Source organism: Mus caroli, chromosome 9, assembly GCF_900094665.2.
Source record: "Mus caroli chromosome 9, CAROLI_EIJ_v1.1, whole genome shotgun sequence".
NCBI lineage: Eukaryota > Metazoa > Chordata > Mammalia > Rodentia > Muridae > Mus > Mus caroli.
In genome coordinates, this window is record NC_034578.1 from 103,223,178 (window position 1) to 103,240,933 (window position 17,756).

The 17,756-nt window shown below is 48.7% G+C and overlaps 1 protein-coding gene across 1 annotated transcript; it reads left to right on the plus strand.

Annotated features, from left to right (window-relative positions):
* The first annotated feature begins 527 nt into the window (after positions 1–527).
* Mon1a (MON1 homolog A, secretory trafficking associated) lies at positions 528–15,782 on the plus strand. Its single transcript, XM_021171957.2, has 6 exons — positions 528–806; positions 11,338–11,477; positions 12,676–13,164; positions 13,843–14,608; positions 15,264–15,411; positions 15,510–15,782. Exons 2-6 carry the CDS (start codon positions 11,351–11,353, stop codon positions 15,648–15,650), a joined length of 1,671 nt encoding a protein of 556 aa, XP_021027616.1. The 5' UTR covers positions 528–806; positions 11,338–11,350; the 3' UTR covers positions 15,651–15,782.
* Positions 15,783–17,756: the final 1,974 nt, after the last annotated feature.

Below are 17,756 nucleotides of genomic sequence, written 5' to 3' on the forward strand. Positions count from 1 at the left end.
CCAGGAGCTTTTTCAAATAACTCCGATGCCTCGTACCTCACATTCATCCCATTAAGTAAAAATCTCTAGGGTAGTGTCCAGGCATTAATGTTTTTTTAAAAAGCTCCCCGGTTCAGTCTATGTGAATTGTTGAGAACTGTACCTTCTGTTGCCTTATACTAATATACTGTGACCAGACTTAAGGTCTTTTTAAGCAACAATTTTTGAGCCTTTTCAACACGTCCGCGTCTCGTACAGTCTATGTGGCTGTGCTCACTAGTGGCATTTATCCAGCTCCCTAAACTTGTCTTTCCATGATCGGTGGGGAAATACCGACGTTCGTTCTGGTCCCTTAAAGTAAACATCTAGTGGGTGTTTGGGGGGGGGGAAGGGTAGAGGACCCGCCTCTAAGACACGGAAGAAGGCGGTGCCAGGTGAAGCAACCCGGGTCCTGGGTCAGACCCCGCCTCTGGCATCGCCAGGCTCCGGAGCCCGGAACCGCTCCCGCAGCTTTAAGGCTGCGGAGAGTTACGGACTACATTTCCCACAATGCACACAGGGGCGGGCTGGGGCTGGCCAAGAGGCTGGAACCGGGCCTCCGCCACCAGAGGCCGGTGAAAGCTGTCTTCCTGCGCCGGTGGCCGGTTAAGGGTCGGCAGGAGAGATCGGTTCCTCCGCCGTGGCCATGTCTGTATCCTCCAGGGGCGGTAGCCCCGCGAAGTTGCACCCTAAGGCCAGGCACTGCTGGACACTTATATCTCCCCAGGGGTCTGGCAGAGGGCAGTGACTGGCACCCTCGGTAGGTCCTGTGTTTCCCCAAGAAACAGGTGAGTTCGACTGCCAACCCACGTGGCCTGGGGGCGGCGAGAGGCGGGCAAGCTGTCATCTTTAGAGGGAGGGGCTTGAAAACAAGGGGGGGGGTCCCGGCCATCTACTGCCCCGATAGGGGTACTGCGGCTCTTTGGGGTCCTTAAGAGGGCTGGTCCCAGCTAGGCACTACGAAAGATGAAGCGAGAACTCATTCTTTGGCCGGGAGAGCAATGTCCCATAGGCAGCAGACACCAACCCCCAATTCGGACATATTCGGCCCACAGAGTTCTCTTTAAAAGCTACGGAGGATGGTGGAGTGAGACAGGCAGGTCTGGAAGGGTGAGCCAACCCTTTCTAGGTAGAGTTTGCTTGGGAACTGTGAGTAGCCTTTGTCAGGAAGGGGAGTGGCCTCTAGAGGTGACAAGGAGCTAGGCTCATTGTAGATCCAGGAGGCATCTTGCTGAAGCAGGCACATCGCAGTCCCAATTGAGCCCTGACTGTCAGACTTTCTGAGTCGTTCTCCCAAGTGCGCCAAAGGGGTCAAGACCAAAAGTGAAGCGCTCTTAGAACAGGAAAAAGGATCAAGGTTGTTTGGAGCTAGTAAGGAGTGGTTTTTGCAAGACCCTCCTCTCTCAGGAGCAATCTGAAGGAGGAAAAGCATCAGCGTTTTGTTTGTTTGTTTTTGTTTTATTTTGTTCTTGGTGATTTTGTTCATAGGCTCTGCTAGAGGCTTCTAGGGAAAGTTGCATGCCCTGGGAGCACTTAGAGGAACTGCCTAAAAAAGTGTTCCTGTAGAGACCACTGGGGCTGTTCTCAGACACCTCCCTTGCATAACGGCTTCAGGACCAGCTTTCCAGGAGCACTAGCTGTAGAAATCAAAGTCTATTGGAGGTGGGAGGTGGGCTTTATCTGCTCCACTCAACCTTCTTGCCTGAGTGGGTGGGTATCCAGAAAACGGTTCGCTTCACCAGGCCTTCTGGTTGGAACCCCAGACTGACCTTGGAGAGGATAAAAATGCTATATGATCTCACACAGAAGGAGAACTTTTGTGGAAAAAAAAAAAAGCACCGGCTAGCTCTAGACAGCTGGCCCTGCTCCCTTCCCTGTGCAGGTCCTATGCTGGGGACACTCAGAAACACTGGATTTATTTAACACTCAGAAGCACAAAAAGTGTCCTGAAGGAGCATGTTGTCAGGACGGCATAGCTGGTGTAGAACTTGTTTGGAGTTTGAAGGCAGAAGTACAACGCCACAGAGAGGGCATTGTGCAGACCTAGGAGGTAGATAAATTTGGGAGAGATAGCTAGAAGCAGCTGAGAACTGGCAACCTGGCTCTGCAACTGCAGAGAAGGTAAGAACAGCTTGCTTGATACCCGGGAGACTGAGGCCCGTGGCTCTTTGACCTGATGTCCTGGGGCAGGGGAGAGGGGGACAGGAGGAGGGGTCCCTCAAACTAGAGTTCATGATTCCTGAGGTGAGAAGTATGTTTGATCAGGTCATTCCTCAGGCCCTGGCTGACTGAGAAAACTTCCAAAGGATTGATTGGCAGGACAGAGGCCACTGGATCTGTGTGTAAATCCAGTCTGAGTGCTAAGAAGAACCACAATGTGCTAATAACTTCAGCTGAGTATAGGGTATGCGTACTCTGTATAGCCAGACCACATGTATTATCTCATTTAATCTTCCCACCCCATACATCATTCCTGGCTGTTTGCAGCCATTCGGTACCATTTTATAAGTAAGAAAACGGACCAGGAAAACCAGTTCCTCTAACTGCAGAGCTGCTTTGCCTGACTGCTTCCAACGACAAGCTGTCTCCACAGGCAGGAGTTTTCTTGCCTGACCCCAGGTACACTTGAACTGGGTGTTCACAGACCTTTCCTTTTCTTTATCCTCCAAAGATATCCTCCAAAGATGTGTTAAATGCCGATTTAATTCCTCCTGCACTTGTCTAACATAGCAGGCCACAGAGTGACCTTCAATCTAGGAAAAGAAAAGCCCTGGTGAGCAGATATACTGCTGATAAGGTATTCCGGCAGCAGCCTGAAGTGAGGGAGTGAGTCACTGTGCTAGCCTAGGAAGAGATATGAGTGACTTAGGGTGTTGGTAGACTGAGGGCAAAGGTCAAGTGAAGAGATCCGGCTATGCTGGGCTGATGTAGAAAGGGGGCAGGAAGAAAGGGTAGAAAATAAGCTCCGAGAAATGAAGGAGAAAGGATCAACGGAGGGGCCTCCTGTGCCGTTGGGGGAAGTGACTTTCTTCTAACTGAGGTATTAATGTAGTGAGCAGAGGAAGAGCCTGACCCGACCTACCTTTCAGAGGCTCACCTCGATTACAAAGGCCGACCTGGTGGAACACATTACTACTGGTTAGGAGGTTGTGGCAATAATTTGCTAGGGAGATAATAGCGGCTTAGACCCATCAGATAATCAGGGAAGAGATAAGAAATGGTCAACTATTGAACCGGGTGTGCTAGGTGGTGGTGGCGGCATTCCCCTTTGATCCCAGCACTCAGGAGGCAGAGACAAGTGAATCTCTTGAGTTTAAAGATAACTTGGTCTACATAGTGAGTGCCACGACAGCCAGAGCTACACAGAGGAACCATGTCTCAAAGCAAAACAAAATAAAAAAGTAATAGTCAACTATTGGATATAGACATTTACAACTTTGATGTGTTATTCTGGGAAAGTTGGTCATTCTATCAGGAACCTCTTATTGTCTCCCTCCCACTATTATTTACTTATTTTTTTTTTAAGATTTATTTATTTATTATATGTAAGTACACTGTAGCTGTCCTCAGACACTCCAGAAGAGGGCGTCAGATCTCCTTACGGATGGTTTTGAGCCACCATGTGGTTGCTGGGATTTGAACTTGGGACCTTCTGAAGAGCAGTCGGCGCTCTTAACCACTGAGCCATCTCGCCAGCCCTATTTATTTATTTTTAAGATTTTAATTTTATTTATTTTGATTATGTGTGAATGTTGGAAGAGGAAGTGGCGTATGTGTGTGCAGTGCCTGCAGTGGCTAGAAGAGGGCACTGGGTCCACTGGAGCTGGAGTTCTAGACATCTGTGAGCTGCCTAACCAGGGTGCTAGGTATCAAACCCAGTCTTCTCTAAGAGGAGTACATACTCTGATCTAAACTGCTGAGCCATCTCTCCAGCCCCTATTTGTTGCTTTTTATGAGACAGAGTCTCATATATCCCAGGTTGGCTTCAAACTCATTACATAGCTGAAGGAATTGAATTTGTGATCTTCTTGCTCCTGTCTCCTAAGAGTTGAGATCACCCACATTTGTTTGTTTATTTGTGTATGTAAATGTGTGTATATATGTGTGTATAGGTGCCTGAGGAGGCCAAAAAAGAGCATTGGGTCCCCTGTGAGCTGGAGTTACAGGTTGTTGTGAGCCCCCCCCCCCTCCAACATGGGTCCTGGGAAATGAGCTATGATCCTCTGCCAAAGCAGTAAATAAATAAATAAAAATAAAATGAAATAAAATAAAATAAAAAATTCTTAGCCACCAAAGCTATCACTCCAGGCCCATCCATGGCTCTGTGTGTGTGTGTGTGTGTGTGTGTGTGTGTGTGTGTATGTATGTATGTATATGTGTATACATGGACGGGTGCACATATTGAGGCCACAGGTCAACTTAAAATATAATTTCTCAGGTGTTGTCCACCTTGGTTATTTGCTTTTAAACTTTTTCTTTTTAAATTTGGGGTGAATGTGAAGGTCAGAAAATGACTCACAGGAGTTCTAGGGATCAAACTCAAGTTGTTAAGTTTGGCTGCAAGCAGTGATCTAGCTGGCTGGCCCAACATTGGTTATGGTTTTGATTTCTTTGTTTTGCTTTATTTTTTGTTTTTGAGACAGGGTTTCTCTGTGTAGCTTTGGCTGCCCTGGAACTCTCTGTAGACCAGGCTGGCCTTGAACTCACAGGGATCCGCCTGCCTCTGCCTCTTAAATGCTAGGATTAAAGGCGTGTGCCACCATTCCCTTGCCCAACCTTGGTTTTTGAGATAAGGTCTCTCTTTATAGCTCTCTCTCTCTCTCTCTCTCTCTGGAACTCATCTTGTAAGGCTACTTTGGCCTTAGAGCCCCAGGGATCTAGCTGTCTCCACTTCTCCAGCCCTGAGATTATGCGGGTGCACCATGCCAAACTTTTTACAGGGATTCTTGGGATTCAACTGGGTTCTCATGCTCACAAGGTAAGCATTTAACAACTGGGCTATCTCCCCAGTCCCATACATGATATTATATAGTACAGGGTTCAAACCCAGAACTGTATGTGTTATAGGCCAGCACTCCTTCAACTAAATTACATACCTAGCCCCCAGTTTTGTTTTTATTGAGACCAAGTAGCATTCACTGTAGCTCTGGATGGTCAAAGCCATGGCTGGTGGTGACACCCTAAGTGCTGGGGCTATAGCTATGCACCAGCACCACAGCCTCTGGCCGCATTATAGTTTATCTTATCTTCCTCTCTCTGGTAAAGATAGGTTCTCAGGTATCCCAAGCTGCTGCTCCTCTCTCTGGAGTGCTAAGCATGTCTTGTCACCATGTCATATTTTGAAGATCAAACTGAGCTGCAGCCTCATCCCCTGCTGTTTGTTTGTTTTGGTCTCACTGTAGCTCAGACCGACCTTCCTGCATTGGCCTACCAAGTTTGAGATTTTAAGCCTAAGTCATAATGGCTAGTTGTTTTTGTGCTTTTTAAAAAGACAGCATCTCATTCGGACCGAGCTTACATCACACTCACTTTTCTAGCTAAAGATGCCCTTGAGCTCCTGACCCTCTGCTCTCATCGCATGCAGGCACCACCAGTTTAAGTAGAACCTTCGAGCATACTAAGCGAGCAGAGCACTCTACCTCCCGAACCATATTCCTAGATCTCCTGCTCCTCTTCCTCCTCCTCTTCCTCTTCTTCCTCATTATTATTGGGGGTTTTTGTTTGTTTTTTGTTTTTGGAGGTTTTTTTTTTTTTTTTGAGATCTGGTTTCTCTGTGTAGCCCTGGCTGTCCTGGAACTGACTCTGTAGACCAGGCTGGCCTTGAACTCTGAGATCCACCTGACTGTGCCTCCAGAATGCTGGAATCAAAGGTGTGCGCCACACCACCCACCACCGCTCAACTTTTTTTCTTTATCTTTTCGTTTTTGAGACAGGGTTCTCCATGCCCAGGTTGGCCTAAAACTGCCTTTGCCTCCCAAGTTCTGGGATTAAAGGCGTGTGCTGCCACCACTGTCTGGCTAGCTGTATTATTTTCTTTTTTTATAAATCTTTTTTTTTTTTTTTTTTTCGAGACAGGGTTTCTCTGTGTAGCCCAGGCTGTCCTGGAACTCACTCTATAGACCGGGCTGGCATTGAACTCAGAAACCCGCCTGCCTCTGCCTCCCAAGTGCTGGGATTAAAGGCGTGTGCCACCACCATCCGGCTTCTTTTTTTTTTTTTTAATTTATTATTATATATAAGTACACTGTAGCTGTCTTCAGACCTGCCAGAAGAGGGTGTCAGACCTCATTGCAGGTGGTTGTGAGCCACCATGTGGTTGCTGGGATTTGAACTCGGGACCTTCAAAAGAGCAGTCAGTGCTCTTAACCTGCTGAGCCATCTCTCCAGCCCTGTATTATTTTCAATGGGAAAAATAATGCTAGTAAAGTTAGAATATTGCAATATAAGATGTTTAAAGTATCTCCTCATCAAAGGTCATTGTTTTTGCTTTTATGTGTTATTATTATTGTTTTTGCTTTTATGTGTTACTATTGTCTGTGCGTATGTGTTCATACCAGAACACATCCACATGGAGCCCTCAGAATCGTTCTCAAGAAAGCTGTTTGCCTTCTATGAAATAGGGTCTCTCATCACCTACCAGTTAGGCTATCGGCTGGCCAGCAAGCACCAGGCATCCTCTGTCTCTGCCTCCACAGTACTGGAATTACAAGTGGCAACAAAGCCAGCAGCACCTCACGCTGGTTCTGGGGATGGGATTCATGCCTTCTTGTTTGCGGGGCAAGCATTTCACTCGCCGAGCCATCCCTGACATCCCCTGTTGGTTTGGATTGACTTATTTTATTATTATTAATTATTATTATTATTTTGGTTTCTTTGAGACAGAGTTTCTCTATGCAGCCCTGGCTATCTTGGATCTCAGACCAGGCTGGCTTCAAGTTCAGGACCCTCCTGCTCTGAGTACGCCACCGCAGCCTGTCTAGCTTAGTGTTTAAAGATGTGAAGATGTGTTTTTATTGTTTTTGTGTCTCGGTAAATGCATGCCACTTGGGTGCATGCCTGTAGAGGCGAGAAGAGGACACCGGTTTCCCGAAGTGGGACTTACAGGCAGTTGTGGGCCTAATGTGGGCCTGAGAACCAAACTTGGCTCTTCTAGAGAAGCAGTAAATATTTTTAAATGCTGAGCCATGTTTCCAGCCACTCTCCCCAATAGTCTGTTTTTTGGGGGGTTTTTAGGGGTTGGTTTGGTTGTTGTTGTTGTTGTTGTTGTTGCTGTTGTTTTTTACAAAGTCTCATTTGGGCGAGACTGGATTTGGAGTTTCTTGCTTTGTAGTTTAGAATAACTTTGAACTCCAGGACCTCTGGCCCAACTCAAGTGCTAGGATTTTGGGGGTGTGCCACCACACCCAAGAAACCTTCTCTAGAAAAATTGGGAGCTTGGTTGGGGCATATAACCTAAAGATAAGAAAGGAGAGTTCCAGGTGTATGCCTGTAAATCAGGTGGAAGCTTTGGGCTAGAAATAAAGTTGGATCCATTAACGTGCAGAGGTAACTTACAAGAGTGGAATAAGATCCCAAAGGCATTGAGGACAGAGAAGAGAAACGAGGACTGAACTCTGGGCCCTCCAGTCAGAACTGTAGAAAGCACACACATGGGTAATCCCTGAGTCAAGAGAGCCAAGAAAAGAGAATGGTGTTCTAGAAGCCAAGAGCCAGCCGTAAGTGCTTCAGGAGAGAAGGAGTAAGCCAGGGTTGGTGGCATAGTCCCAGTACCTGGGAAAAGGCAATTCCCTCAAGTTCAAATCCAGACTGCACTATTTAGTGAACCTCAGACCAGCAGAGCAGCCTTAGCCACAAAGTGAGACACTGTCTAAAAATATAAAGATAGGACAAGGGCTGGAAGAGAAATAGGGGGCTGGAAACAGAGGAGAGGGAGAGAAGATAAGAACATATCAGGGGGATCTATTACCGCTCAGGGGTGAGGTGAGTTGACCTTAGAGGTCATTGGTGGAATAGTGTCTGGATGTGGTGGATTCCAGAGAGAACAGGGTAAAGGCAGATGCTGTGGCAAAGACCTCACTGCTTAGGAGTTGGCTGTGGACTTTCCACATTTCCCAGCCCCCTTCGCTAGGACACTAATTCTAGGCAGCTTTGATTCTGAAGTATTTCAGAGCTTATAAATAATCTTCTACCTATGTTTCCCCATGTCTCTGTATGTGAAAGGCAGTGTTCTGAAATGGTAGAGGCATAAGATGTTAATAGAATGGACCACTGCTTGGTCTGAGCCACTCAGAATTATTACCAGACAGGGACTGAAGAGATCGTTCATTCAGTCATTGTGTATTTTCTCAAAGCCATGAGGACTGGAATTGAGGTCCAGCATACACACGTCTTAGTTTGGGGTTTACTGCTCTGAACAGACACCGTGACCCAGGCAACTTTTATAGTGGACAACATTTAATGTAAGCCCTAGCCAGGTGTGGCTCACAGGAGGCAGGAAGATCCCTGAACCTGAGGCCAGCCTGGTCTACAGAGTGAGTGTGGAAAGTCCACAGCCAACAGGACAGCCAGGGCTACACAGAGAAACCCTGTCTTGAAAAACAAAAAAACAAAACAAAAAAAAAACATATATATGAGTATATAAAGAGTATATATGGGCTGGTGAGATGGCTCAGTGGGTAAGAGCACCCGACTGCTCTTCTGAAGGTCCAGAGTTCAAATCCCAGCAACCACATGGTGGCTCAAAACCATCCGTAACGAAATCTGACTCCCTCTTCTGGTGTGTCTGAAGACAGCTACAGTGTACTTACATATAATAATATATATACTCTTTTTTGTAACTCTGGCTGGCCTTGAGCTTGGCTCTGTAAATCAGGCTGGCCTCAAGCTTACAGAAAGCCACCTACCTTAGCTTTCCTGGTGCTGGGATCAAAGGCATCCACTGCCATGTCCACCCTGGTAAATGCATGGTAGAGTGTGGCATGAGAGAACCATTGTAGAAGTGTTTCAACTCTTGTGTCAAGTTCTTCCCTCCTGTAGTAACATCAGACAAACCCGAGCTTCGTTTCTCAGCTCTGTAGACTAACCTGATTAGAGCTGTGCTCTGAATTGTAGACTCAACCCACATACACTTCATAGAAGGCTAACCTGGTTTTTTTTTGGTTTTTCGAGACAGGGTTTCTCTGTGTAGCCCCGGCTGTCCTGGAACTCACTTTGTAGACCAGGCTGGCCTCGAACTCAGAAATCCACCTGCCTCTGCCTCCCGAGTGCTGGGATTAAAGGCGTGCACCACCACGCCTGGCTGAATTTTTTTAAGACAGGATTTCACTATGAATTTCAGGCTGGCCTTGTCACTATGTAGCCCAGGCTGGCCCAAACTTTGAACAACCCTTCTGTTTCAGTCTCTCAAATATTGTACTGGCTAACCTGACAGTGTTACTTCCTTCTGGTCCTTTTTATGTATTTTAAAATGTGTTTTATTTTATTTTATTTTATTTGACATATAAACATTGTACTTTGTCTTTTTGTGTATATAGGGGCTCATGAGATGGTTCCGTGGGTGAAGGCACTTGCTGCCAAAGTTGAGTTTTATCCTTGAACCCCACATGTGAAAAGACAGGTGCAGTGGTCAGTATCTGTGATCTCGGCACATCTATGGTGAGACAGGAGGCAGAGGCAGGAGAATCGGCAGGAAGTTGTGGGTCATCCAGCCTGAGCACACTGCCCAGTGACAGAAACAAGAGGGATTCTGCCTCAAAGTGGTAGGAGAAAGCTGACTCCTGAAGTGTCCTTTAACTCTGCATGCATTGTCGCACCTGTGTGCCTTCACACACACACACACACACACACACACACACACACACACACAATAAATAAATAAATAGTTTATATTTGTTTATTTTGAAACAGGATTTCTCTGTGTAACAGAGGCCTGACTTCCTGGACTTAGAGATCTGCCTGCCTTTCCTTTCTAAGTACTGGGATTAAAGGTGAATGCCACCACACCACACACCTTTAATAATTTTTAATTATTTTAAAGATTTATATATGTCCATCGCTTGTGTGCCTGGTATCTGAATGGAACTAGAATTATAGGCATTTGTGACCCACCATGTGGGTGTTGGAAATGGAACTCAGGTCCTCTGGAAAACTAAGTGCTCTTAACTGCTGAGCCATCTTTTTTTTTTTTTAAAGATTTATTTATTTATTATATGTAAGTACACTGTAGCTGTCTTCAGACATACCAGAAGAGGGAGTCAGATCTCCTTACGGATGGTTGTGAGCCACCATATGGTTGCTGGGACTTGAACTCAGGACCTTCAGAAGACCAGTCTGGTGCTCTTACCAGCTGAGCCATCTCACCAGCCCCTGAGCCATCTTTTTAGGTTCTAAATAACTAGGTTTGTTTGTTTGTTTTGTTTTTTGGTTTTTCGAGACAGGGTTTCTCTGTATAGCCCTGGCTGTCCTGGAACTCACTCTGTAGACCAGGCTAGCCTCGAACTCAGAGATCTGCCTGGCTCTGCCTCCGAAGTGCTGGGATTAAAGGCATGCGCCACCACGCCCGGCTAAATAACTAGTTTTAAATGCAGATGAAATGTACGGTTTCAAGCTGGTGGAGCACACCTGTGACCCCAGCCCTGGAGGCAAAGGCAGGTGTGTTGGAGGCCAGCCTGGTCCATGTCTCAGGCCCCAGGGCAGCCAGAACCACATGGAGAACCTGTCTCAAGAAAAAAAATTAGAAGCATGTTTTGAAACAAACTAATAATAGCAGCTAACACCGTCAGGATAGCTAGGAAGATTGAGTGGGAGAGAGAATGAATAACATTTCTCTCGGCTTCCGATGTTTCCAAGTTTTCTGCAGTGAATGTGTGTGTCTTCTTATAAGCAGAAAAGGAACATGATGACTGCTAAAGTGTCTACCTACTATGTACAAGGAACACTATGGCTGGTAAAGTCTACCTGCTATGTACAAGGCCCTTCAACTCCCAGGAGAGGGAGAGGGCAGAGGGGAGGGAAAGAGATAGATCATAGGTTTTAAAACAAGGTTTTACTATGTAGCCACAGCTAGCTGGTACTTTGGGGAATTCTTCTAACTCAAGTCCCCCGAGTCCTAGGATTATAGGTACCAGACACCACATCTAGAAACAAACAACTTATTATTTTTTAGTGAGTGAGAGAATCCTCAGAAACCATCCCCAGGTCGTTGACTTAGTGGGGTCCTGGTAAGAAGCGTACTGTACTACTCCCAACCCCATCGATGTCTCCGCCAGAACACCTTACTCCTTTACTCTCTGTGATGTCCTTCTTTTACCTACCTCATAGGACAGCCCGAAAGATGGCTGCAGACATGCAGAGGAAGAGAAGCAGCGAATGCCCCGAGGGCACACTGGCTCCTTCCAATGGCCAAAGTGTGGAAAGAGCTGAGAGCCCCACGCCAGGACTGACCCAGGGAACGGAGCCAGGTATGGGCAGAGACTGGTAGAATAGCCAAGCCTCCAGGGAGAGGCAGGGCTCACAGTCTGTCTTCCTTTCCTTCCTACATGTTGCTCAGTCACTAGTCAGGTATTTGTCACACTCTGGGGACTATGCAGAAAGCAGGGCTCAGTTTACAGCTTTCCTTTCTAGCCATTTTCTGTCAAAACAGGCTCTTTTTTTCTTATTGATCTTACCTAAAAGTCTATACTTAAAATACCTTTTTTTATTTTTTGTACAGGGGAGGGAGGTTTGAGATAGGGTATAGCCCTGGCTATCCTGACTATCTCTGTAGATCAGGCTGGCCTGAAACTCACAGAGATCCACCTGCCTCTGCCTCCTGAGTACTGGAATTAAAGGTGTGCACCACTGGCACCCAACTAAAGTATCTTGTAATAAAACCTCAAACTGTTTGAAAAGAAAAAGAAGAGCTGGATGTGGTGCTGGCCACCTGTGATCCCAGCACGCGCGGGTCATCCGTGGGCTGAGGCAGGATTGGTGTGAATTCATGGCCAACCTGGGGCTACATAGTGAGTGAGTATGAGGCTAGCCACTTACTTATATACTAAGACCACGTCTCCAAAACAAGGAAAGTATGGACAGGGTCAAATTCTTGCCTGGCATGGCTTCAGGCCACAGGCAGTAGTCAGAGGCTATGGTAGCCCTCCCCCATGGTAAATAAGTCCATGCTCTTGGGGGTTACCATTGGAGTGACTAATAAGTGGTCAGTGTTCCAAAGGAAATCAAAGAGAGAAGAATGATACTGACTGTGGTTGAACATCAGGTGTATAAGTAACTACATCTTCCCTGAGAGCTGACATATGACAAGTACTTGGCCACAGTGGGAGGGGGTCGGGGGGGTGCTGATGATGCCTTCAGGTAAACAACCTGTGCAGGGCTCCTGAGCCAAATGTTAAGTGCGGAGGGGTCCAAAGTGCAGGTTAATAAAGGCCAGTATGTTTGGAATGGGCAAGGGGTAAGCTGTTCAATGTTAGCGAGAGGTTGGCAGATACCAATTTCCAATGCTGCCATGAGACCTGAGGCTTTTAAGTTGTAGATTAGCATGGTCCACGGCAGACAGGGGGGGAGGAGGTGTAGCTTGGCGCCAAGCAGCGGAGCATCTCCTTGGAGAGTGGTGAGTGTCTGGTAACAGCTGCCTCTCTAAGCACCGGTGCTTTCGGTCTGCAGGTGCTGGGCAGGAGGGTGCAATGTTCGTCCATACACGTTCCTATGAAGACCTGACAGAGTTAGAAGACAGAGAAGCTTCTGGGGACAGCCCCAAAGAGTGCGTTGGGAGTCCCCCGCCACTGGCTACGGACATGCGCCAGATTAGCCAGGACTTCAGCGAGCTAAGCACCCAGCTGACCGGTGTGGCCCGGGACCTGCAGGAGGAAATGCTGCCAGGAAGCTCTGAAGACTGGCCGGAGCCCCAGGGCGCAGCTGGCCGAGGAGCAGCCACAGAGCCCTCCCAAGAAGGCTCAACTGAAGGGGAAGAGGAGGACGCTACGGAGGCGTGGCGTCTCCACCAGAAGCATGTGTTTGTACTGAGTGAGGCAGGGAAGCCTGTGTATTCTCGATATGGGTCTGAGGAAGCCCTTTCCAGCACTATGGGTGTCATGGTTGCCCTGGTGTCCTTCCTGGAGGCAGACAAGAATGCCATCCGCTCCATCCATGCAGGTGAGCCGCCTGAAGAGGGGTGTGGGGAAGGCTCCAGTGGCAGGGCTTGTTCATACCAAACTTTGGACAGATGGACAGACAGACAGACAGACATACACACACACACACACACACACACACACACCCCTAGAAACCTGGGTTGTCTTTGGCTGAGAGACAAGTACTTCCATCTCTTGGGCCATAAGCTCTCACAGCACAGTAGGTAGGATAACAATAGAGGCTCCCTGAGGTGGTGGGAGAAGTTTTGCCATCAGAAAGGATGAAAGCCTCCTGGGGCAGTGACAAAAGAATGAATTAAAAACAAACAAGCAGTAGACCCCAGATCTTTAGCCCAGATCTCTTGCTAATTGAGCACTTACCATAAAAACGTGCTTTCTTGAACTGGGGTCTGGTGATGTCCACATACCCTGTAAATCCCAGCACTTGAGAGATGAGGGCAGGAGAATCAGCCTCAGCTGCATTAGCCAGTCCCAGGCCAACCTTGGCTACTCAAGTGAGACACTCTCAGAAAGCAAACAGATTGTGAAGCAGATGACAGGGAAGTGGGGCGACTGGCTAAGCACACCCAGTAAGCCCCTTCAGAGTTCCCAGCAAGAAAACTGTGTGCCCACTGGGAAAGCCTATCCGGGAGGGCATCTGGGAGGAGGGCTGAAGCTGACCCCATCCCCACACCCTCAGATGGCTACAAGGTAGTATTCGTGCGCCGGAGCCCTCTGGTGCTGGTGGCGGTGGCCCGCACGCGGCAGTCGGCCCAGGAGCTGGCGCAGGAGCTACTGTACATCTACTACCAGATTCTGAGCCTTCTTACCGGCGCGCAGCTGAGCCACATCTTCCAGCAGAAGCAGAACTACGACCTGCGGCGCCTGCTCTCGGGCTCGGAGCGAATCACCGATAACCTGCTACAGCTAATGGCTCGAGACCCCAGTTTCCTGATGGGTGCGGCGCGGTGCCTGCCCTTGGCAGCGGCCGTGCGGGACACGGTGAGTGCCAGCCTGCAGCAGGCGCGTGCTCGCAGCCTGGTCTTTTCCATCCTGCTGGCCCATAACCAGCTGGTGGCGCTCGTGCGCCGCAAGGACCAATTCCTTCATCCCATCGACCTGCACCTGCTTTTCAACCTCATTAGCTCCTCCTCCTCCTTTCGTGAGGGCGAGGCTTGGACCCCCGTGTGCCTGCCAAAGTTCAATGCGGCCGGCTTCTTCCACGCACACATCTCTTACCTAGAACCTGACACCGACCTCTGCCTGCTGCTGATCTCCACTGACCGTGAGGACTTCTTTGCAGTCTCTGACTGCCGACGGCGCTTCCAGGAACGCCTCCGAAAGCGGGGAACCCATTTGGCCCTGCGGGAGGCGCTGCGCACACCTTACTACAGCGTTGCCCAAGTGGGCATCCCTGACCTTCGCCACTTCCTCTATAAATCAAAGAGCTCAGGACTCTTCACCAGGTGAGAGGAGGCACTGCTTCAGGGAGACAAGAATACAGAGATGGGGGAGGCTGGTTGGTCATGAGACCTGAGACGCAGCCCTGAATCGGACCACTCCTTTGAGAGTGTACCAATCTTCTGGGGCGGATTTACTCTGGCATCTCTCGATGGGCACACACCTCTCTTACTTCAGTACTTATAAGGCCTGGAACAACTTGGGAAAGAGGCTGGAATTCAGGGTTTCCCACGTCCTTTGCCCTGTAGCAGCTCTGCTTTTGAGGTAATTTTGGTCCAGGCCAGAATGCAAAATCGACCCCCCCACCCCCACCCCAATAAAGGAGCTGGCCAGATGTGTCAAAGTCTGGCTTCCCTTCCTGTTCCCTCCATTTTGGGCTCAGGTTTCCCAGCTTGCCTTGCTCCACTCTAGACTTGCTACTCTGTTAGATACCTAAACTCAGAAACAGCCTCTCCAATGAAGGGTCACCATGAGCCTGGCTAGGGAGTGGGTCTCCCTTCTGAGCTGGGTCGTCTTCTGTAGCCAGAAGACAATCTCTTCCAGTAGGGGCGCACCTGGCGAACAGGCAGTAAGATCTCCCTGTCCAGAAATAGATATTTCTAGATCTCCAGAGAAGACAGTGAAAGGCCTTCCCATGTGAACCCACTTCTCCATTTGCAGTCCTGAGATTGAGGCCCCGTACTCCAGTGAGGAGGAGCAGGAGCGACTGTTGGGCCTCTACCAGTACCTGCACAGCCGTGCCCACAATGCCTCTCGCCCACTCAAGACCATCTACTACACAGGCCCCAATGAGAACCTCCTAGCCTGGGTAAGGTAGCCCTAGAGAAACTGGTCTTTATGCGGACCCTGGGAAGATGCCACAGGGGCATACCGACCCTAGATGATGACCCTTTGCCCCTCCTCCAGGTGACAGGTGCCTTTGAGCTCTACATGTGCTACAGCCCACTGGGGACCAAGGCATCAGCTGTCAGCGCCATCCATAAGCTGATGCGCTGGATCCGTAAAGAGGAAGACCGTCTCTTCATCCTCACGCCCCTCACCTATTGATGGAGGTGGGAAGGCATTCTGGGCATGGGAAGCCATGGGAGCTTCCAGGTGAGGCTGGCTTCCCCTGCCCAGCCAGCAGGCAGGGACTGTGGGCTGGTGCGTGCATTAAAGTGCGTTGAGAAAAACACTGTTGCCCTTTGTCATTGGTTCTTTGTTCTGTTTTGTTGGTAATTTTTTTGTTTTGTTTTGTTTTGTTTTAAGATTTGTTTTATTTATATGAGTACACTGTAGCTGTTTCCAGACACACCAGAAGAGGGCATCATATCCCTTTACAGATGGTTATGAGACACCATGTGGTTGCTGGGAATTGAACTCAGGACCTTTGGAAGAGCAGACAGTGCTCTTAACCACTGAGCCATCTCTCCAGCCCATTTTGTTGGCTCTCTCCATATAGCATTGGCTGTTGGAACTCACTATGTCCAGGCTGTCCTCTAATCTACAGAGACCCTGCCTGTGCCTCCTGCATGCTGGAAGTTAAGTTGTGCGCCAGCATGCCCAGCCTTGCCACTGGCCCTTCCCAACCACTCTCACATATAGACACGGTCCTCTTCCTGCCTCTTCACATTCCCTGTTCATGGACACACATGCTCATTTGAGCCCCTCTTCTCCCACCCTTTTGCCAGCATCAAGACACTCACATGTGGAATCGGATTCTAGGCTAGGGCTGATTTGGTTCCACCAAAGTCCTGCCATGTGTAAAGGGTTCGTAAGCACCCTGCTGTCTTTCCCTTGTCTGCCTCCATCTTTCCATACCCTGTCCTCCCAGTGCTAGTCACTCCTTTACCCCTTGGTGGAGCCCAGAATAATGCAGTCACCAGCACGCTGGTTGTGGCTCTGGTTAATGGACTGCTGTAGGGAAGGCCAGGCTGAGCTGAGTAAGACAAGCAGGAATGACCTGGGCCAACTTCTGGGTAGGAGCCCTGGGCAAGGCAACCCAGTGTTGAGTATGATTGGATTCCAAGTCTAGTCTCCCTATAGCCACGGGCCTCTGGGAAGCATGCTTAGGCCTTCCCATGAAGAGCTGTCTGCCTTCGTTCCTGTATCTCAGCCAGGCAGTTCATCAGCACAGCACCCCAAGAAAGCAGCAAGAGAAGTCCACTTGATCTCTGGAGCCGAGAGAAATAAACGTACAAGGTCACTAGATATGCTAGGTTGTTCCTCAGCCTGTCCTACATGAAGTACTGTGGACACTCCAGGAGCCTCAGCAGTAAAGGACTGGTTCCATTCACTCCACCATAAGACCTTTGGGCCACCCAGGGCATAGTATGGAAGGCCTCCGACTTGCTCCTGGGGAGTTCTGATCCTGCTACAACCTAACTAGCATTGATTAAAAAAGGAGAAAGCCTAACTAGAGATCAGAGCGCCCAATGAATGTGGTCTTCTGGCTGTCAGAATCACCTCCCTGCAGTCTCAGAGAGTAGGGCCACACGAGAGAACATGTATGAATTAGCACAGGCCACGTTCAGGTACACTGTGGCGTCTGTGCGTGCTTTGCAGCAGAATCGCTGTTTCTGGCTTCCGCCTAGATTGTGTGAGAATTAACATGGCAGCAAGCCTCCTTCCTGGGCTCTTAAGATCCTCAGAAGTACACACTGCACACCTGCCCTGGGTCTCTCTCCTAGCTATTGGATGCTTTTCTTCAACTTGCTCTTGACCAGGGATTTCAGATCAACCCTTTGGGACCAGGAGCATGCAAAGTCAGACATCCTTGGATGTTCAGATCAGCAGTTAGCCCCTAAGTGCTCTGGTAGCCACTCTAGCACAGCTCAGCTTCTGTAGTTCAGCATTGATTCTGATCAGGAATAAGGAAAGAGGGTCAGAGATAAGCATGCGTCCCTAGGACAGTAGGCATCTAGAAGGGCAGGGTTTACCTATTGGGGGCTCAGGGATGAGATGACAGGCAAGTAAAGGAGGTATTCCTAACAGAGGCATCCACATTTGGAAAGGGAACCTGATATAACTGCTCTGCAGTGAAACTGGCAGAGTCCACAAGTCCAGGGATTTTCAACCTCTGGATAAAATTACAGCAGGCAAGTCAATTAGGACTTCAATCTGATGTGTAGTTATGAGAATCATACTGTAGTTAGAGAGAAACCCACTAATGTG